The 22,608-nt window shown below is 49.7% G+C and overlaps 1 protein-coding gene across 3 annotated transcripts in view; it reads left to right on the plus strand.

Moving 5' to 3' along the window:
• Positions 1 to 22,608, plus strand: part of srgap3 (SLIT-ROBO Rho GTPase activating protein 3) — a 301,988-nt gene that overhangs the window by 215,130 nt on the left and 64,250 nt on the right. For 2 of the 3 annotated variants that reach the window (XM_038810792.1, XM_038810794.1), the window contains exons 8-12: positions 5,629 to 5,730; positions 9,605 to 9,802; positions 11,359 to 11,443; positions 17,568 to 17,595; positions 20,954 to 21,056. In XM_038810792.1, coding sequence (XP_038666720.1) covers positions 5,629 to 5,730; positions 9,605 to 9,802; positions 11,359 to 11,443; positions 17,568 to 17,595; positions 20,954 to 21,056 — 516 coding nt within the window. The remainder of the gene's footprint in view (positions 1 to 5,628; positions 5,731 to 9,604; positions 9,803 to 11,358; positions 11,444 to 17,567; positions 17,596 to 20,953; positions 21,057 to 22,608) is intronic. The other variant, XM_038810793.1, reaches the window with a different exon arrangement.

The raw sequence follows: 22,608 nt of genomic DNA on the forward strand, positions 1-22,608 counted from the left end.
CTCCCACACCCCCCGGGTTGGGGTTTGGCTCCTGGGTGATGTGTTACCCGCTACAGTCATGGCTGATGACACCTATCCGAAGGCCACAGACCGATGCTGAGACCTGCGACAGCGATGCTGGAGCTGGGGAGGGGGGAGTGTCAGCGTAGACTGGGACAGGGGAGGGGGGAGTGACAGCGATGCTGGAGCTGGGGAGGGGGGAGTGTCAGCGTAGACTAGGGCAGGGGAGGGGGGAGTGTCAGCGTAGACTAGGGCAGGGGAGGGGCAAGTGTCAGCGTAGACTGGGGCAGGGGAGGGGCGAGTGTCAGCGTAGACTGGGGCAGGGGAGGGGCGAGTGTCAGCGTAGACTGGGGCAGGGGAGGGGGGAGTTTCAGCGTAGACTGGGGCAGGGGCGAGTGTCAGCGTAGACTGGGGCAGGGGAGGGGCGAGTGTCAGCGTAGACTGGGGCAGGGGAGGGGGGAGTGTCAGCGTAGACTGGGGCAGGGGAGGGGGGAGTGTCAGCGTAGACTGGGGCAGGGGAGGGGGGAGTGTCAGCGTAGACTGGGGCAGGGGAGGGGGGAGTGTCAGTGAGACTGGGGCAGGGGAGGGGGGAGTGTCAGCGTAGACTGGGGCAGGGAAGGGGGGAGTGTCAGCGTAGACTGGGGCAGGGGAGGGGCGAGTGTCAGCGTAGACTGGGGCAGGGGAGGGGGGAGTGTCAACGTAGACTGGGGCAGGGGAGGGGGGGGAGTGTCAGCGTAGACTGGGGCAGGGGAGGGGGGAGTGTCAGCGTAGACTGGGGCAGGGGAGGGGGGAGTGTCAGCGTAGACTGGGGCAGGGGAGGGGCGAGTGTCAGCGCATACTGGGGCAGGGGAGGGGGGGAAGTGTCAGCGTAGACTGGGGCAGGAGAGGGGGGGAGGTGTCAGCGTAGACTGGGGCAGGGGAGGGGGGAGTGTCAGCGTAGACTGGGGCAGGGGAGGGGGGAGTGTCAGCGTAGACTGGGGCAGGGGAGCTAGGGAGTGTCAGCGTAGACTGGGGCAGGGGAGGGGGGAGTGTCAGCGTATACTGGGGCAGGGGAGGGGGGAGTGTCAGCGTAGACTAGGGCAGGGGAGGGGGGAGTGTCAGCGTAGACTGGGGCAGGGAGGGGCGAGTGTCAGCGCATACTGGGGCAGGGGAGGGGGGGAAGTGTCAGCGTAGACTGGGGCAGGAGAGGGGGGGAGGTGTCAGCGTAGACTGGGGCAGGGGAGGGGGGAGTGTCAGCGTAGACTGGGGCAGGGGAGGGGGGAGTGTCAGCGTAGACTGGGGCAGGGGAGCTAGGGAGTGTCAGCGTAGACTGGGGCAGGGGAGGGGGGAGTGTCAGCGTATACTGGGGCAGGGGAGGGGGGAGTGTCAGCGTAGACTAGGGCAGGGGAGGGGGGAGTGTCAGCGTAGACTGGGGCAGGGGAGGGGGGAGTGTCAGCGTAGACTGGGGCAGGGGAGGGGGGAGTGTCAGTGAGACTGGGGCAGGGGAGGGGGGAGTGTCAGCGTAGACTGGGGCAGGGGAGGGGGGAGTGTCAGCGTAGACTAGGGCAGGGGAGGGGGGAGTGTCAGTGAGACTGGGGCAGGGGAGGGGGGAGTGTCAGCGTAGACTGGGGCAGGGGAGGGGGGAGTGTCAGCGTAGACTGGGGCAGGGGAGGGGGGAGTGTCAGCGTAGACTGGGGCAGGGGAGGGGGGAGTGTCAGTGAGACTGGGGCAGGGGAGGGGGGAGTGTCAGCGTAGACTGGGGCGGGGGGGTGTCAGTGAGACTGGGGCGGGGGGGGGGAGTGTCAGCGTAGACTGGGGCAGGGGAGGGGCGAGTGTCAGCGTAGACTGGGGCAGGGGAGGGGGGAGTGTCAGCGTAGACTGGGGCAGGGGAGGGGCGAGTGTCAGCGCATACTGGGGCAGGGGAGGGGGGAAGTGTCAGCGTAGACTGGGGCAGGAGAGGGGGGGAGGTGTCAGCGTAGACTGGGGCAGGGGAGGGGGGAGTGTCAGCGTAGGCTGGGGAGGGGGGAGTGTCTGCATAGACTGGGGCAGGAGAGGGGGGGAGGTGTCAGCGTAGACTGGGGCAGGGGAAGGGGGAGTGTCAGCGTAGACTGGGGCAGGGGAGGGGGGAATGTCAGCGTAGACTGGGGCAAGGGAGGGGGGAGTGTCAGCGTAGACTAGGGCAGGGGAGGGGGGAGTGTCAGCGTAGACTGGGGCAGGGGAGGGGGGAGTGTCAGCGTAGACTGGGGCAGGGGAGGGGGGAATATCAGCGTATACTGGGGCAGGGGAGGGGGGAGTGTCAGCGTAGACTGGGACAGGGGAGGGGGGAGTGTCAGCGTAGACTGGGGCAGGGGAGGGGGGAGTGTCAGCGTAGACTGGGACAGGGGAGGGGGGAATATCAGCGTAGACTGGGACAGGGGAGGGGGGAATATCAGCGTAGACTGGGGCAGGGGAGGGGGGAGTGTCAGCATAGACTGGGGCAGGGGAGGGGGGAGTGTCAGAGTAGACTGGGGCAGGGGAGGGGGGAGTGTCAGCATAGACTGGGGCGGGGGGGGGAGTGCCAGCGTAGACTGGGGCAGGGGAGGGGGGAGTGTCAGCATAGACTGGGGCAGGGGAGGGGGAGTGTCAGCGTAGACTGGGGCAGGGGAGGGGGGAGTGTCAGCGTAGACTAGGGCAGGGGAGGGGGGAGTGTGAGCGTAGACTGGGGCAGGGGAGGGGAGTGTCAGCGTAGACTGGGGCAGTGGAGGGGGGAGTGTCAGCGTAGACTGGAGCTGGGGAGGGGGGAGTGTCTGCATAGACTGGGGCAGGGGAGCTAGGGAGTGTCAGCGTAGACTGGGGCAGGGGAGGGGGAAGTGTTAGCGTAGACTGGGGCAGGGAAGGGGAGAGTGTCAGCGTAGACTGGGGCAGGGGAGAGGGGAGTGTCAGTAAGACTGGGGCGGGGGGGAGTGTCAGCGTAGACTGGGGCAGGGTAGGGGGGACTGTCAACGTAGACTGGGGCAGGGGAGGAGTGACTGTCTGTGTAGACAGGAGGGTGAGGGAGGAGCGAGTGTCTGCATCGTCTCGGGGGGGGGCATAGATGTGAGCAATTAAATCTATGTTGATGCTGCTGTGTAATATTGAGGGAGTGCTGCACTGTCTGTCCTGCTGATTTTCAGATGGCATTTGTTCAGGGAGCACGATAGCTCTTGATGGGGTCCGAGCCAATATTTATCCCTCACACAACACAGAGCAGTTTATCAAAGCTTCATGTCATCGTTGTGGGTCATGTCATGAGTCATTTTGCTACTGCCGCTCCACCATTAGGAACTTGTCTTGGGGCACCTTGAGGCCATGCAAAGCATCATATAATTGCAATATCTTTACCTTTAGTTTCTTATTGCCTGGACAAGAGGGGAAGAATGATCTTTGTGAAACAGTTATTGTCCCCAAACCTTTCTGAAATATTGGTGCCTGTTATGATCACAGACCCCCAACAGATGCCAGGACACTGGACTGAAACCCTGATATTTTATTTTGTAAAATTGTGAGGAAAGAATACTTCGCTCCAGGAAAGAGTGCCCCCACAGCACAAGCCCGCCTCCAAATCGGTGAATCCCAATCGCGGGCCAGGCCACCGTGGGCCCCCCCTGGGGCCAGATCCCCCCCTCCCCCCCCCCCCCCCCCCCCGAGGGCTCCGCAGGCCGCCCGCAGAGCCAGGTCCCGTCGGTAAGAACCTTGTGTAATTTACGTCTGCGGGACAAGCCGAAAATGGGCGGCCGCACGGCCCATCGCTGAGAGGAGAATCACCTCTCAGCCAACAGCCCCCGACCTGCGCTGCGCGATTCCCACCTCTGCCAAAAACACTGCGCCAGAGAATTTGGCAGCCGGTGCCGGGGCGGCGGGTCGGGACTCACGCCGTCCCCCGACGATTCTCCGGCCCGGCGGGGGGGGTCGGAGAATCCCGCCCTTGGTTCCTGTTCAAACCCCTGTGGACTCTGGCTCGATGTTTTTCAAAAAGCTGTTTCAACTGGTTTGTTTCAGCTTCCCACTTGTCCTCTGACAAGTCTGCTCTGGTTTGAATACTGTTGATGTTTTTCTGTAACTATCCTACTGTGAGAGCAAAAGGCCCTATTTGTGTACTCGGTGTTGGCTAAATCAGAACTCAAAATGCCTTTGCTCCATCCAGCAATGACATAATATCCCCAAGCTGGAAACAAATTAACTCCCCTGGCAGAAAACACATCAACTCCTCAGAGACCCCCCTAATTGTTGGTAAACAATTTGAACTGCTGATGCTTCTCGTCCTCTGTTTCATTGTATTTTTGATGTCTTAATTTGATCCTGCCTGTACAGGGTGGCATGGTTGTACAGTGGTTTGCACTGTGACTGCACCATGCCAGGGTCCCAGGTTCGATTCCCAGCTTAGGCCACTGTCTGTGTGGAGTCTGCACGTTCTCCCTGCGTCTGCGTGACTTTCTTCTGGGTGCTCCGGTTTCCTCCCACAAATCCTGAAAGAGGTTCTTGTTAGTGAATTGGACATTCTGAATTGTCCCTTGTGTACCCGAACAGGCGCCGGAATGTGGCGACTAGGGGCTTTTCAAAGTAACTTCATTGCAGTGTTAATGTAAGCCTACTTGTGACATTAATAAAGATTATCAAACAACAGGGTGGCACCCTGGCACAGTGGTTAGCACTGCTGCCTCACAGCAACAGGGACCAGGATTCACTTCTGATTTTGGATAACTGACTATGTGGAGTTTGCTCCACACTTTCTCCCAGTATCTGCTTGGTTCTGTTCCCGCTGTTCCGGTTTCATCCCACAGTCCAAAGATGTGCAGATTAGGTGGAATGGCCATGATAAAATTGCCCGTTAGTATCCAGGGATGTGCAGGTAAGGTGGGGTTACGGGGATTGGGGGGGAATTGGGCCGAGACAGGGTGCTCTTTCAAAGGATCGGTGCAGGGATTCTATGGTAAACAGGGCGTTAGCTCAGACTTTTTACTCTGGTCAATTTCACCCCGGCTCCTAAAAGCTTTCTTTTTATAAACATGACTTCTGCAGTCAAACACATTCTAACCCAGGCTTTGTAACCCTTCAATTTCCAAATGTTTATAATCCAATATATCTAAAATCCCGCATTCGTCACAGTGCCTCGATAAACTTTGCAACAGTGCCTCGTACAATTCGATGAAATTGCTTGCCCAGACACCAATTTGCATTCACAGACTCATTACGCATGATTGTCACTTAAAAGAACTGTTGGAGGCTATCTATTGATTACATCCCACAATTGTCTGATTTTCTGATTGACCATTGCTAACGGTTTACACCTTGTTACAGTGAGGGTAAAAGCAGTGTTCCAGGCAACACTGAGATATGGACTGTTTTCCGCACCAGTTGAGGAATAATTCAGTCACCTTCGTCAGTGAGGGAGGCAGTGTCACTTATTCCCCGTGTTCTTCCTCTCTCTTTGAAACAGATACATTCTGATCACAGTGTCCCAGCTGGCAATAGGTTACAAAATGAAGCCTGGGTGGCTTGGAAGGGAGAGGGGGGTTTCAGGGCTGGGCAAGGGGGGGGGGGGGGGGGGGGGGGAGCAGGGTGGCAGTGGAATGGGATAGGAATCAGTGTGCTAAATGAATGTTAACTCTCTTCCTTGTCTTCCCATTTCAGGTTTGTCAAGTCAGTGCCCAGCAGCCAGTGCAAACCGAACTTCTCATGAGATATCACCAGCTGCAGTCTCGGCTGGCTACCCTGAAGATCGAAAATGAAGAGGTGAGCCAAGATAGATGGAACTAATGCTGTTGATTTGGGTACCTGGAGGACAACATTTTGAGCCGATGTTAAGGACATGAGGGAGGGTTTAACTTAAACAGCCCTGATTTCTCTCCTCACCCCCCAATCCATAAACAGAAAGGTTTCTATTTTGATTTCCATTCTTTTGAAGCAGTGACACCTTTCCCTGTCTTCCAATTTTGATGTGATTCAATTGTATTAATGACTCCAACAGAAAACTTCAGATATGGTAAACTAAGAGGGGCATTTCATTCACACACACTAAAACACAAATGAAGCCTTTTTCACCCATGCAATAAAAAAAGAGAGCGCAGAGAAATAAAGATTTACAGAATAAAGACTTGCATCCAGAGTCCAGAATGAAAGTCCAATGGTGTATTCTTTCACAGAGGTCGGCAGGTTGAAGACTGATGCTGGATTGATTTCCAGAATGGGAGAGCCATGAAGAGAGGAATTAGACTTGTAGGTGATGGTATAGATGTTCCAGTAGAAACAGTATAAATGGGGGTCAGGCATTTACCTGGACAAAGCCCTTGTTCTGAGCTGCTGCTTGGTAGATGGAAGATGGCATACTGCTTGCAGTACAGCGAGGCACTTGGGGGATTGGGGGCGGGGGATTGTTAGTATTTCAACCATTAAGAACTTGAAAGGAGGTTGCATGGTCCTTTGTCCTGGCAGACTAATATTCTCTGTTGGCGTGGCCTGTTTTAGGAAATGTAGCTGGCCTTTGTATAATTCCCTTTGAATTTGGTTTCTGCAGCCACAGGGTCATTATCACCTCTTCAGAGATAACGAGCTTCTCTGATATTGCCACAAAAGTTCCTTTTGTTAGCAAGTCACAGGCAGACATGATTTCAGTCATTTTAAAGTCTTTGTCCAGTTATTAAAAATTTTAGTCATGATAATATACATTTTTCATTGAGATCTTCACTCCATTACAGGTAGACTCACTGGCAGACAAATTAGTTTGGGCAGCTCAAAACCACTTGTTATTGGTCTTCATGTTAATAATTCAGATGAGCTTCTTATATTTGCCAGGTCCAGATGTAGTTCTCCAATGCGGTGTTGATTAATTTGGGCTGGCTGCCTTGTTTGGGTGGGGGCAGACTTTTACCTGCAGTTCACAAAAAATGTAAGAAGCTGGGAGGATTGATGAAAATGTTGAAAATGAGGAGAATAAAAAGATTTTTTTTAAAAGAAGCTGAGGGGGGGGGGGGGGGGGCTTCATCCTCAAGCCTCCACATCAAGTTAAATATGTTATTTTAAAAAGATCTCTTTATGGTGCCAGCTCCCAATGGTCCCTTTTAAGTTGAGGCTGCAGGTTAAAACCAGTACAAAATAGGGGGGATGTCTACCAGACGTCTTTGGGATGTGGGACATAACCCTGTGAATTCGGTCCTTTATGCCCCTATTAGTCACTGGGTAAATGAACGCAACACAGACCAATTTCTCTTCCCACCACCTCAAATTTTTGTTGTAAGGACCGAGAGTGGGGGAATTAATCTCACTGTAAACCTGTGGGGCAGTCAGGAGGTGTTTGAGACATTTTCCAGCAATACTGGGAGATTGAAAAACCAACAGGTTATGGTAAATCTCTGCAATTGTCATTGGATTAAATGAGGTTTGACAAGCCTCTGATTATCCAGGCAGTGTGTGATGTTTTCTCTTAAACCCATCTTCCATTTACTCCATAGAACCCTGCAGTGCAGAAGGAGGCTATTCAGCCCATCGAGTTTGCACTGACCCTCCGAAAGAGCACCCCACCTAGGCCCACTACCAGCCCTATCTCCATAACCCTACCTAACCGGCATATCTCTAAGGGGTACTTTAACGTGGCCAGTCCATCTAACCTGCACATCTTTGGACTGTGGGGGAAACCAGAGCAGCCAGAGGAAACCCATGCAGACGTGGGGAGAATGTACAAACGTCACCCAGACAGTCACCCAAGGCCAGAATCGGACTTGGGTCAATGGTGCTGTGCGGCAGCAATGCTGACCACAATGTCACCGTGTCTCCCTCAGTTGGAGGGTTTGTGTCATAATGGATGAAGTGTATTCCACTGGAAAGGATGCCAATTTGTAACCAGTGGGATCTACAGTAACAGAATGATTAACAACACTGTTACTTCACAGCGCCAGGGTTTGATTCCTGGCTTGGGTCACTGTCTGTGCGAAGTCTGCACGTTCTCCCCATGTCTGCGTGGGTTCTGTCGGGTGCTCCAGCTTCCACCCACAAGTCCAAAAAGACCTGCTTGATAGGTGAATTGGACATTCTGAATTCTCCCTCAGTGTAATAATAATAATCGCTTATTGTCACGAGTAGGCTTCAATGAAGTTACTGTGAAAAGCCCCTAGTCGCCACATTCCGGCGCCTATTTGGGGAGGCTGGAACAGGAATTGAACGGGAATTGAACTGCTGCCTTGTTCTGCATTACAAGCCCACTGTGCTAAACCAGCCCCAACAGGCAGGTGTACCCAAACAGGCACCGGAATGTGGCAACTAGGGGATTTTCATAGTAACTACATTGCAGTGTTAATGTAAGCCTACTTGTGACTCTAATAAAGATTATTATTCTTATTATTATTGTTGTTCATGGTTCCTCCAATCAAATACAAAAGTGGCTTTAATGGTTCAACCTAGCACAGATACTTTGTGAGGATCAGGCTTAAGAGTCAACCACATTGGTGTGGGGCCAAAGTACTTTCCCCATTTTTCAAATGTGCGGGAGATTTCTTTAAGAGCATGCCCCTTTATTTTTTGCATGGCCAGGGGCGCGGGTAAATTTGAAGTGGCTCACTTGACTGTGGCCTGTGTGGGGACATTTGGGTTTCCATGGTAACGCAGCTTAGGCAGAATGTTGGACTGAAGTCAACTTCAGCCAGACTGAGTAAGGTTGACAAGTCCCTTTCCCTGAAGGATATCTGTGGAGGTAATGCATTTTGGAAGGTCTAATGCAGGTAGGGAGTATACAGTGAATGGTAGAACCCTCAAGAGTATTGAAAGTCAGAGAGATCTAGGTGTACAGGTCCACAGGTCACTGAAAGGGGCAACACAGGTGGAGAAGGTAGTCAAGAAGGCATACGGCATGCTTGCCTTCATTGGCCAGGGCATTGAGTATAAAAATTGGCAAGTCATGTTGCAGCTGTATAGAACCTTAGTTAGGCCACACTTAGAGTATAGTGTTCAATTCTGGTCGCTACACTACCAGAAGGATGTAGAGGCTTTAGAGAGGGTGCAGAAGAGATTTACCAGGATGTTGCCTGGTTTGGAGGGCATTAGCTATGAGGAGTGGTTGAATAAACTCGGTTTGTTCTCACTGGAACGACGGAGGTTGAGGGGCGACCTGATAGAGGTCTACAAAATTATGAGGGGCATAGACAGAGTGGATAGTCAGAGGCTTTTCCCCAGGGTACAGGGGTCAATTAATAGGCGGCATAGGTTTAAGGTGAGAGGGGCAAGGTTTAGAGTAGACGTACGAGGCAAGTTTTTTACACAGAGGGTAGTGGGTGCCTGGAACTCGCTGCCAGAGGAGGTGGTGGAAGCAGGGATGATAGTGACATTTAAGGGGCATCTTGACAAATACATGAATAGGATGGGAATAGAGGGATACGGACCCAAGGAAGTGTAGAAGATTTTAGTTTAGACGGGCAGCATGGTCGGCACGGGCTTGGAGGGCCGAAGGGCCTGTTCCTGTGCTGTAATTTTCTTTGTTCTTTGTGGACTAATTCAGTTTTTACAGCCACATAGATGTTTCCGAAGATGCTAAATGGGGTGGAGTGGAATATATAATAGAGTGAAGGAGAGGACACGACTGATCTTTTCCAGATCCTTATGTCCATGTGCTTGCACCCAGGTCAGGAAGACACTGGACGCCACCATGCAAACACTGCAAGACATGCTAACCGTCGAGGACTTTGACGTGTCTGACGCATTCCACCACAGCCGATCAACCGAGTCAGTCAAATCAGTCGCCTCTGAGACCTACATGAGCAAACTTAACATCGCAAAGAGGAGAGCCAACCAACAGGAGACGGAGATATTCTACTTCACAGTAAGACCTCTTCTTGGGGATAAAGAAAATAACTTAACTCTGGCAGATAGGGATGTGTCATACTGCACAGTCAAAGATTGCTGGTTATGCCATATGACCCATCAGGTGACTGTTGTTGCTCAATGGGTAGCACCTTTCGCCTTCTGAGTCTGGTGGATTTGTCCCACTCTAGAGACCCGATCACAAAATCTTGGTGGACACTTAAGATCTGTTCTGAGGGAGTGCTGGACTGTCGAGGTGCTTCCTTTCAGATGAGATGTTGAACCTTTGCAGGTAGATGTAAAACAACCATGGCATATTTAGAAGAAGAGGAAGGGTGTCCTGAGCAACATTTATCCTCAAAACAATCACGAAAATGATCATTTGTGTCATTTCCTGTTTGTGGGACCTTGTTGTGTACACATTAAGTGCCATTTCAACAGCAAAGCTGGAGGATGTGATATCAGATAGGGGACAGGCTCAGATGTCATGGGTGAGGGGATACAGGGGTTGTTCCATCTGTAGTATTGCACTCCGACACAAATCCACACCTGTGGGAAGAGTACTGGGCAATGGAGAAAAAGTACAGCCAGCGAAATGACAGCCACAATGGGTTGGTTATTTGTTGACAACTTGTGCCTGTTAGAATTATGAGGTTTATAAGATTGTTATGTATTGGAACTGCACCTTTAATTTATGGTAAAACAGAGAGAGGGTCATGTGATCCTTTCCGAAGTCTGATTGTCATCAGGCCTGGGGTGGCTAAAAGGAGGCCCAGATTGTGTTACTGGGGCAATGATGTGAGGTGTTCACATTGGAGCAACTAAGGACTGCTTGTTGTAAGGATTGTTCTAATTCTGTGACCACTGTATTGCATGATGAGAGTTTAAAGTGGGAATTTTCCTGTCTGTGGTTTAAAGTTTTGTTGCTGACGAAAACAGTATTTAGTCACTCTTGGGTTATTTTTAGTCACTTGTTACGGAAAAAGTTTTAAAATGTGAAATCTTGACATGTCATTCTCTCAGCTATTAACTGGAAGTTCAAATTTCATTTGAAAAGTTATTGGTCTTAATCATAACATAATGAAACTGTTTGTTGCAGATAGCGAACTGGGGGATGTTTTCCCAGGGGTCCAAGAACCTCCCTCCGCCCAACCTCCATTTTGAATATGTTATTTTCTGATCAATTGCTGGCTTTATTCATTCACAGAAGATGTTCACCACTGTGCAATGTTATGCCATGCAACATTAAATATCCTACAATGTGTTGAAAGCCACAGTGGCTGTGATTACAATTGGGCCTGCCCTCACAAGGATTAGATTTCAACAGAATGGAGTAAGGGATGCCATTCGGGATGGAGAAAGACTAATTGAAATAAATGGTGCCGGGCTCAGGGGAAAGAGCAAGGGAGAGTACAACTAACTGGATAATTCTTTATGAAGGGCTGAATGGCCCCTGTGCTGTATGTGGGGCCGAATTGCTGAACCGAGCTGATCTTTGCCTGCTCGTCAGTTTAGCATGTTTGAATCTCGCAGCAGTCTGTTAAATGTTTAATGCGCTTCTTGTATCTCTTTCAGAAATTTAAGGAATACTTGAACGGTAGTAATCTGATCACCAAGCTCCAGGCCAAGCATGACCTATTGAAGCAAACGTTGGGGGAAGGTGAGTTGAGAAAGTGCTCCAGTTTCTGTGTGCACCGTTGGATTGTTCAGGGTGGGCTCTCCAAATCTTGAAATTGGGAGACATCACATAGCGAACAGAATCCCCCCCCTACTGTCTGTACAGAAGCTGGTGAGGGCTCTTGCTTTCATAGAATCATAGAATTTACAGTGCAGAAGAAGGCCATTCAGCCCATCAGGTCTGCACCGGCCTTTGGAAAGAGCAGCCTACTTAAGCCCACGCCTCCACCTATCCCCGTAAACCAGTAACCCCACTTAACTTTTTTGGACACTAAGGGCAATTTAGCATGGCCAATCCACCTAACCTGCACATCTTTGGACTGGGGGAGCACCCGGAGGAAACACACGCGCACATGGGGAGAACATGCAAACTTCACACAGACAGTGGCCCAAGCCGGGAATCGGACCTGGGACCCTGGAGCTGTGAAGCAATTGTGCTAACCACTGTGCTTCCGTGCTTTAACTAATTCCTATGTCTAATTTAATTAGCGAGCATGAAAGGAAGTGTGAAGCTAACCTCAGGAAGACGAGGATTTCTTAATTCCTCCACCAGCTATAAACACCTCTCAGCTGTGGAAAATCCTGGAGTAGGGCGTCTGCACAGATTGACCGGTTAAGGGCTAGTGCGCTGCAGGTGGTCAGAAAGTAATCAATGAGCACCACCACCGCCGAGTTTGGTGATCTGTGAACACTGTTCCTCTTCTGTCACCATTGGCTCAGTTAGACCCATGAGGTCATGTTGCAGCTGTACAAAACTCTGGTGCGGCCCCATTTGGAGTATTGCGTGCAGTTCTGGTCGCCGCATTCGGAAGAATGTGGAAGCATTGGAAAGTTTGCAGAGGAGATTTACCAGCATGTTGCCTGTATGGAGAGAAGATCTTATGAGGAAAGGATGAGGGACTTGAGGCTGTTTTTTGTTAGAGAGAAGAAGGTTAAGAGGTGACTTAATAGAGGCATACAAGATGATCAGAGGATTAGATAGGGTGGACAGTGAGAGCCTTTTTCCTCGGATGGTAATGACTAGCACGAGGGGGCATAGTTTTAAATTGAGGGGAGATAGATATAGGACAGATGTCAGAGGTAGGTTCTTTAGTCAGAGAGAAGTAGGGGTGTGGAATGCCCTGCCTGCGACAGTAGTGGACTCGCCAACATTAAGGGCATTTAAATGGTCATTGGATAAACATATGGTTGTAATAGAATAGTATAGATGGCCTATAGAGGGGTTTCACAGGTTGGCGCAACAGCGAGGGCCGAAGGACCTGTACTGCACTGTAATGTTCTATTCTATAAGTACATTAACACTGCAATGAAGTTACTATGAAAAGCCGCCAGTCGCCACATTCCGTAGCCTTTTCGGGATTACAGAAGGAGAATTCAGAATGTCCAATTCACCTAACAGCACGTCTTTCGGGTCTAGTTGGAGGAAACCGGAGCACCCGGAGGAAACCCACGCAGATGCAGGGAGAACGTGCAGACTCCGCACAGGCAGTGACCCAAGCTGGGAATCAAACCTGGGACCCTGGTGCTGTGAAGCAACAGTGCTAACCACAGTGCTACCCTGCTGCCCAGTAGCGGAGATTTGAGGAGTGATGCAGTGGATGACGTGCCTGTCTGAATCACAAGCTCTGGTTCCGAGTCCCCAGCCCCGCAGGACTTCTATTGGAAGAAATGGGGGAAAGTGGGATTAGGCTGTGCGCCTCTTTTCTTCTTTGGCCAGCGCAGACGCGATGGGCCAAGTGGTCTCCTTTTATGCTTTAAAAGTTCTTGGATTCCATGACTTGATGGGTTTGGAAGGTGCATTCATAATACCACGCCTGATGCAGGGCGGTGCCCCTCAAACTAAAACTTCAGAATATGACCTGTCCCAGGGAAAACAAGCAGCAGAAAATAGCCGTTAGCATGTGCTTTGTCTGAATCACGCACCTCTCGACCTGGAATGCCTTCTAAGTCTTGAGATAGAAATCACCGGAAATACTCAGCAGGTCAGGCAGGATCTGTGGAGAGAGAAGCAGAGTTAACATTTCAGGTCGATGACTTTTCAACAGAACTGGGAAAAGTTGGAAGTGTGCTGCTGGGTTTTGAGCGAATGAAATGGTGGAGGATGGGGAAAAAAGAACGAAAGGGAAGGTCTGTGTTTGGGTGGAACAGGAAATAACGGAAGAGTTGGTGCTGCTGGGCCAAGAAGCAGAAGATGTCTTTGGAGGAGGAGTGAATGGCAAGACAACAAAAACGGGAAAAAGAAAGAAGTGTAGTAAAGAAACAAAACCAGAAAAGAAAAAGGAAACATTACATTTTTTTAAATGAATTACTTGTTCATGGGATGTGGGTGTCGCTGGTTAAGCCAGTATTTAGAACATAGAACATAGAACAGTACAGCACAGAACAGGCCCTTCGGCCCTCAATGTTGTGCCGAGCCATGATCACCCTACTCAAACCCACGTATCCACCCTATACCCGTAACCCAACAACCCCCCCCCAACCTTACTTTTCAGGACACTACGGGCAATTTAGCATGGCCAATCCACCTAACCCGCACATCTTTGGACTGTGGGAGGAAACCGGAGCACCCGGAGGAAACCCACGCAGACACGGGGAGGACGTGCAGACTCCGCACAGACAGTGACCCAGCCGGGAATCGAACCTGGGACCATTTATTGCCCATTCCTAATTGCCCTTGAGAAGGAGGTGGTGAGCTGCCATCTTGAACCGCTGGAGTCCCCGAGATGTAGGTACATCCACAGTGCTGTTAGGGAGTGAGTTCCAGGATTATGACCCAGTGACAGTGAAGGAACAGAGATATATTTCCAAGTCAGGATGGTGTATGGCTTGGGAGGGAATTTCCAGTTGGTGGCGTTCCCATGTATCTGCTGCCCTTGACCTCCCAGATCAGTGTTTTTCAAACTTTTTTTTACCTGGGACCCACTTTTGCCAACTGGCTGACCTTTGTGACCCACACTGACCGACCTTTGCAATACACGTCACGTTCGCTTACCTTTTTTTTATATATAATTTTTATTGGAATTTTTTACAGAAAATATAAAACATAACGACAAACAATGAAATTCAACAAAATAACCCATAATAACTGTAACACCCCCCAGACCGTATCGACGCATGTATCACATCCCCCCACCCCCCCAACCCCAATGAACAACAAAAGAACTTAAAAATAAATTAAAATTAAATAAACAAACATAGTCATCGTCCCCCCGTCCCCCCCACTTTTCCCTCCCCCCGGGTTGCTGCTGCTACTGTCCCCGTACCCTATCGTTGAGCCAGAAAGTCGAGGAAAGGTTGCCACCGCCTAAAGAACCCTTGTACCGACCCTCTCAGGGTGAATTTGACCTTCTCTAGCTTAATGAAATGTTCGCTTACCTTTAGTGTGAAAGGGGAGCCTGCTTGGTCCTCACAATCTCACTTGAATCAGGCTCAAAGGAGGAAAGGGCAATGTGCGTATCAGGTGCAGACTTCAGCCAGTTCCTTTGTGACGTCTTCATCTTAATGAAAACGGAAAATCCAATCTCGCACATGTAATTCGCCGTGAAGGGCAATAGCAACAAAATGTTTGTTTTGCTCAGCACTGGATACTCCTGGGAGATGCTACTCCAGAATGCTGACAGCCTCATGGGCTTTTGGTGTGTTTTTGACGTGGTATTACAGGTCAGGTACAGCAGTGTAGTCTTTTAATTTGGAGTCAGCTCTAAGTTAATAACTGACTCGAAAGGAATTCTTCACCAATTCTCTTTATAAATCTGAAACGTCGCCTCTTGTTTTCCAGTACTTCCCTGCATATAACACACACATGGGTGTTGCATCCTTATTTTCGTATCAAGAAATCATCTTTATACTGCTTTGTTCCGAGTTTAGTTTCTTCTTTGTAAGCTGTTAACCAGAGGCTCTGCTCTGTCCTGCCCTGGACTCTCCTGCGCAGCTCTCTCCAGCAGATTCTGCTGTGAGATCCCGTCCAGTATGTACTCTGCCTATTTGTGCTCTGGCCATCTCTTGCATTTAAGAAAATGATCCATCTTCACAGTCCTCCTGCCAACAGCTGGAAAATGGAAGCAACTCTGCTCCGTGATTTAGCGCCACAATCAGGTACACAACACTTGATGTCAAGTTTACGTTCAGGGGGTGTGACCTGCTCTCTGCTACCGTAGCTGGCCGGAAACTCCACACAGCCTCATTTATTTTCATTTAAACGGTTGCAGCAGCTGCAATTCTTGATGTAAAAGCCGATAGCGGCTGTTGGGTGCTTCTCCCACAAGGCCGAATGGCCTCCTTCTGCACTGTAAATTCTATGTTTAATCAGGACCACCTCGGGAACGGTGCACCAATCGCTCCGAAACCTTCCTGACACCTGCCCGCGGGTCATGGGCTTAAAAGGTGGTGTCGAAGGAGCCTTGGTGATTTGCTGCAGGGCATCTTGTAGATTGTACTCGTGGCTGCCCCTGTGCATCGGTGGTGGAAGGAGCGAATGTTAACGGTGGTGGATGGGGTGTCAATCAAGCAGATTCCTTTGATCTGAATGGTTTTGAGCATTTTGAGTGTAGTTAGAGTTGCACTCACCCAGACAAGTGGAGAGTATTCCATCACACTCCCGACTTGTGCCTTGCAGATGGTGGACAGATTTTGAGCAGTCAGGAGATGAGTTACTCACCACAGAATTCCCAACCTCTGACCTTCTCTTATAGCCGCAGTATATATATGGCTGGTCCAGTTAAATTTTTAGTCAATGGTAACCCCAACAATGTTGATACTGGGGATTCAAAGAGGCAGGTATAGCTAAGACCCACGCATCAACCCATAACAACACTTCTTGTTTGGATTTAAAGATGAAGTTGTTCAATGTGAGTAGATGCAGAGAAAATATTTCAGCGTAGTTGCAGTATAGAGGGAACTTAACTCCGCATTTAACCGCATGCTGCACCTGTCCCGGGAGTGTTTGATGGAAACAGTGTAGAGGAAGCTTAACTCTGTATCTAAACCCATTCTGTACCTGTGCTGGGAGTGTTTGATGGGGACAGTGTACAGGGAGTTTTACTCTGTATTTAGCCTGTGCTGTACCTGTCCAGGGAGTGTTTAATGGGGACAGTGTAGATCAGGGGTGGGCAAACTTTTCCGTGCAAGAGCCACATTCAGAAATTCACAATTCACAAAGGGCCGCATAGTATATTAAGTAAAATAATTACTTCACCCGGTTATGATTCTGAGCGCCTCATATAGAACACAGAACAGGCCCTTCGGCCCTCGACGTTGTGCCGAGCAATGATCACCCTACTCAATTCAACGTATCCACCCTATACTAGTAAGTAACCCAACAGCCCCTCCCCCCCATTAACCTTAAAAAAAAATTATTTAAAAAAAACAAAATTTAAAAAAAATGTTGTTTTTTTTTAATGACTTGGTGGGCCGCAGAAATACCTTTGGCGGGCCGCATGCGGCCCGCGGGCCGTAGTTTGCCCATCCCTGGTGTAGATGGAGCTTTACTCTGTATCTAACCCCGTGCTGTACCTGTCCAGGGAGTGTTTAATGGGGACCAGTGTAGAGGGAACTTTACTCTGTATCTAACCCCGTGCTGTACCTGTCCTGGGAGTGTTTGATGGGGACAGTGTACAGAGAGTTTTACTCTGTATCTAACCCCATGCTGTACCTGTCCTGGAAGTGTTTGATGGGGACAGTGTACAGGGAGTTTTACTCTGTATTTAGCCTGTGCTGTACCTGTCCTGGGAGTATTTGATGGGGTCGGTATACAGGGAGTTTTACTCTGTATCTAACCCCATACTGTAACTGTCCTGGGAGTGTTTGATGGGGATAATGTAGAGTGAGTTTCATGGGATTAGGTTTGGTTTGCTCTCTGAGTCAGAACAGACATGATGAGCTCAATTCCTCCCTCCTGTGTTGTAAGTTTCCATGCAAGCATCAATTGTGGGAAGGACAATCTGGCAACCAAGCTGAATTTGTGCACTTGAACTGGCGTCCGATTATCCCCAATGTTTCTTCAAGCTACCGATAGAGATTTATGAACATTATGCAGGTTCATTGTTGAACTGTGAGGATGCAAACATTGATTATTTTGACTAAGCTGTGATTTTCTTTTTCCCTTGCAGGTGAGAAGGCCGAATGTGGGACTTCGAGGTAGGACCCCAGCATTCTCCATCCTTAATCAGTTTAGTTCCAGGCAATATCTGACGAGAGTTCCACACACATTCTCACAGCGAAAGCTCAACCAGTTGACGCTGATGTTTTGACCTCCATAAACTTGCTGTGCAGGCTTCCTGCTATGCAGTGTTAAACCTGAACCATCTCGAAAACGCCATGGATGCTCTTGGCTTGTATCCTTGATCACTGTTGTCCCATGCTGTGGAATGGAGGGACACTACCCCCTCCCCAACCCCTCCTTTTCCCGACCTCCCCCTCCCCCGAATCAACTTTCCTCCCCTGCCCCCTCCTCGTCCTCCCACAGATCTGGCTGAACACCAACAGTGTCAGTGGAGGTCAGGATGAAACTGGAATGCAGTAGACAACAATGCACTCAGATACCATACTAACCGACCATATTGGCAGCGCCTAGATATTGAAGCGACCTCCTTCTCCGTGAGTTGTTAACTGGTCAATTTTACACTGTTCTTGAATGAAATAAATTTATTTTTGTCTCTTGAGTGGCAGAGGCGTGTTTCAGGCATGCACTGCTGCTTCTACTGCGTCTGATGTGGATAACAGTTCGAGTCATATCATTGCTTTGTTCTGACTGTGACACCAGCAGCACACTGTTCAACCTCCCCACCTTCCCCTCCCACCCCCTCAGTTAAAGAATATTCAGCCGATTGGGGGAACGTAAAACCACACCTGTATAACATGGCGAACAGTTTTCCCATGACCATCCAACCCTTTTTTTAAACCAAGTTCACACCAAGCCTGACATTCCTGTACTTTATTACATTATGAATAAAGCACTGGTTACAGATTAACAACTTCCGTCTCCCATCACCACCCGCTCCCTGTCCTAACACTCATTTATTCTGCGATATAGTTGACGGCTTGTCTCTGATATCCCACCCAAGCAGTCAAGTTGCATTGGTCCAGCTCTGAAGACCGTCACAGACAAGGCCAATCTTAATATCGCCCGATATTTGTACATATAATTGCTTTGGAATAGGATGTCACAATGTTGTGATCCGCAACAAAAAGGGAATAGCAAATCAGGCAATATTGCTTATTTGTGGTATTGCCTTGGACCATTTTAGCTCATCTCTCCCCGACCCGATTGGTTGTCATGCCGCTATGTCCCACACGCCCCCCCCTCCACTTCATAAACCACAGCTGCCCCTCCATCCATGTTTCCTGTTTCCAACAGCCTAGTTCAATAAACACAGGGCCTCATCTCTATATGCCATGAGCATTTTCTATCTCTATATCTTAAGGCTATACATCTGTTTGTGTAGCCTAGGGCAGTGGTTCTCAAACATTTTCATTCGCAGGTCACTTAGGTGGGGGAAAATACCCCTACCAGTCCTACCATACTGCTTTCACTTGACACCGCAAAAAACTCAATGAGGTGATACCTGGTTCCCAGCTGGAGAGCTGCGGTCCCTTGTTGGGCCGGTTCCTTCTCCTTGTTTACAGCTCCGCTAGTGCTTAAAATCCAATCTCGCAGTTATGTCGTAATAGTAACATAAATCTTGATTGCATTGCTGTTACTGGCACTTAATGGCCTGTGCCATGCACAGAGGAGTCGGTCTGGTTGTGTGACTACATGTGAGTGGTGGGGATGAGGATTCCAGTCCAATCTCTAGGCTGGACTAGACTGTGGTGTCATACATCAATAACGTGTTGTTTGAACCCTTCCGCAGACCACAGTTTGAGAACCACCAGCCTACGAGGCTACCCCTATTCTAGAAACGCAACTGCCTTTACTTGCAAACATTCTAAATCCCACAGGAGCACCCCTTCCGCCCCCCCCCCCCCTCCCCTCTCCCAATCCAAGATTCCTCGGTAACTCTGTAAACACAAGCCACCGCAACCCTCTATCCCAGGGCAGCCTTGTCAACCTATGTCCCATAGATGTTTGAGCATTGAGGGGGCCATTCACTCACAGGCATCCTCTAAATACTGACGCCCTAAACCTTTCCACACACTGGTATTTCAGCAAAGGCAACTTGTCAACTAAACAGCTCCTGAACTGTCCATGATTAGCAGATCATGCTGCTGGAAGTAGTATTACAATGCAGGACTGCCACCCAGCCCTATTCATTACTCCCCATCCATATTTCAATTAGGCAATATTTCCTAACCCAACCCCAATGGGGAACACGTATTTGAAAGACAACTTAAGTGTAAGTGTGTGTAAATGTGGAAATCAAATCTCTGATAGATCCCCGGCTGACATTTCTCGCACTGGAATACTGATGTTCAAACCCTCCAGATGCTGCCAGCTATTCCGATTGCTGGGCTGCAACTGTTGGTTGGTGCGCAGATCTGAGAAATATTCACACTCGCTGAGGTGACAGCTGGGTGGGATTCCAAAATGAACCATCCCTCCTTTCCATTTGGTCGGACCATCGGGAATATAACAACTCGTATTCATTGGAGGCCAAGAGCAGAACGAAGGCTCGGCAAGGACTGCTGCCTGCCTGAAATGGCGTGCAGGGCATTATGTTGGATGTCATCCTTGCAGTTTAGCCGCTGAATGCAGATTCAGAGGCCCATTTGGAGGTTGTACATGTTGACTGTGTCTGAATGCTGCCCCTCTCAGTGATGCCTACCCAGCTCTGCGCTGTTCTGGATTAAAAGTCTTCCGCCCCCCCCTCCCAGCTACTTTATTCCCACAAATCATTCAGCAGGGTTGTGCTGGGCAGGGTTGTGATCTCGCCAGAATGACACACAGCGCACTGGAATTGACAGGGCAGCAATACCTGATGGCTCAATTGTCAACAGCAGGCTAAGAGGCTGTACATAATCTCAAAGGAACTTTGCTTCCAAATCCCAGTCTATACTGAGTCAGCTGAACTCATCCAGAGCATTAGTAAGATGCTATAGCTAGCCACACAGCATTTGGGCTTTAGAAAGGAAAAGTCAGCCAGACCCCCTGCTCCTGATACCTCCTAGTGCCCCTGCTGGAGAGTGCTGTGGTGTTGGGAGTGGACAGGAGCTGGCTCAGCTGTGATGCCAACAACAGTGAAATAGCTGCCTCCACCTGTTGCCGCAGCTAACGGATGGAGAATGGCCCTGTGGGTGACGTTCCAGAAGCTGCCAAGCACCTCTGCTGTCAAGACAGGGTGGGATAAGAAATGTAACTGGTTCAGGGGCCTTTCACTATGCCTGTGTCACATTATACTTAGAATGAGCCTCAAACCAAGTGCTATTTAATGGTGTATGTTATAGCTGCTGTTGAACATTGTTTTTGTACTGAGATGATTAACTCGTGTTTTGTAGATCCAAGTTCTTCAAAGTGTATTGTTTGCTCTGTGTGTTGATTTTGTTCCATTTCTCTCAGGCCCCCATCGCTTCCCCCTAAGCCACAGAAAATGAGGAAGCCTAGGCCTCGTTCACAGTATAATCATAAATTGTTTAATGGCGATATGGAGACCTTCATACAGGTACTTGGTGGCAGGTGCTGACAGACTGCAAACGCTGAATGGAATGGTGGCTTTCTGTGTCTTTCCAAATCCTTGCTAATTCTCTCTCATCTGGGGCTGTGCTGCATCTCTCTTGCTCTTAGTTGGCTGCCGGTCTAGTCAGACTTTCATCCAGGTAACCACTGGAGTATAATTACAAATATTTACCCCACCTGCCGTACCTGTGATTTAGTCAGACCCGAGGTAAAAACTGTCTGAAGCGAGGAGTGTTGGAGTGTTGCGGTGACAGAAGAAAGACAGGTTCAAGTCTTGCCCCAGTGGTTCCTGATCTGATGGGTATTGAATAGGGAGACATCAGGGAAAGTATTGTTAGGACTGGCCGGTCCTACTTAAATTGTCAATAGGGGTCGTTGGGGTCAGGCTGGGATCAGGTTATAGGAATCAGGCCTGACCTCTCATCTGCCTGGACCATCGAAGAGGGCCCGCCCCCAAATACATTATTACAAAGTTCTATCAAAGATAACTTTAATGTTATATACAGTAATTTTTTTTTCACCCAGGACTTTGCATTGCATAATATTCAAAGAGTCCTGGGATTCTGATGAAGGCAGTCAGGTGGTGGCCTGATGAGTATCTGCACCTGCTGAGTCACACAGTGACTGGAATTTTAGACCCCTCCAGCTGGCGGGATTTTCCTGTCCCGCAAAAGTCCATGGACCTTTGAATGGCTTACCACATTTTCCCACCTCAATGGGGCCATAGGATTCCGCCCAGAGTCTCTGATGGATCCCTGGCCCGTGCTGTGCTGAAGTTGGTCTCGGAGAGGGGCAAGTTAATCAGGGTTGCTGCTCCCTGTTTTTCAGTGGACTTTCCCCCGATTCGCCAACCCCCTTCTCCACTCCACTGGAATCGGTGCACATACGTGTGTGCGGCAGGTTCTGGCTCAGCTGTGATCCTCTCCAGGTCAAATAGCCCCCTGGTAGGCTCAGACCGGGAAGGATGGCCACTTGGGTGAGATTGTAACAGCTTTTGATCCATGTGACTGGGCCCTAGGAAGCTTAAACACCTGCAGGGGAGAGAAGGGGGGCAAAAAGGGAATGTGTTTTGTCAGATCAGATGGAGTAAAGATATCATGAGGGGCCTGAGGCAACAGAATGAAAGTGGAATGAAACATCCACGTTCTCGCTGACTATTCTCCAATTTTGTCCCCATCTCTCTGGAAGGCTTTTAACTATGGAGTTTGTTTCTTTGCTCCTAGCCTCTGGTGTAAATATTATGATCATATCTCTTGACTGGTGTTTGGCAACTTTTGTTTTGAATTCCCAGCACACCCTTCCCTGTGATGCCAAACCACAATTGACATGCAATGCCAAAGCTTTTCCTCTTTTACTTGCTCTCAGGACGTGGGCAGTGCTGGCATTTGCTGACCATCTCCTTGTTATCCTGACAACCAAAGTGGCTTGCAAGGCCACTATTTTACCCTCTTGTCCTCATTGGAACAGACTTTTGCAGGCACTGAGCCCTCCCGTAACTCACTGCGGCCACTAACTGTGGCAGTGAATGGTGGGAAGCT

Source organism: Scyliorhinus canicula, chromosome 11, assembly GCF_902713615.1.
Source record: "Scyliorhinus canicula chromosome 11, sScyCan1.1, whole genome shotgun sequence".
In the NCBI taxonomy this organism is placed as follows: Eukaryota; Metazoa; Chordata; class Chondrichthyes; order Carcharhiniformes; family Scyliorhinidae; genus Scyliorhinus; species Scyliorhinus canicula.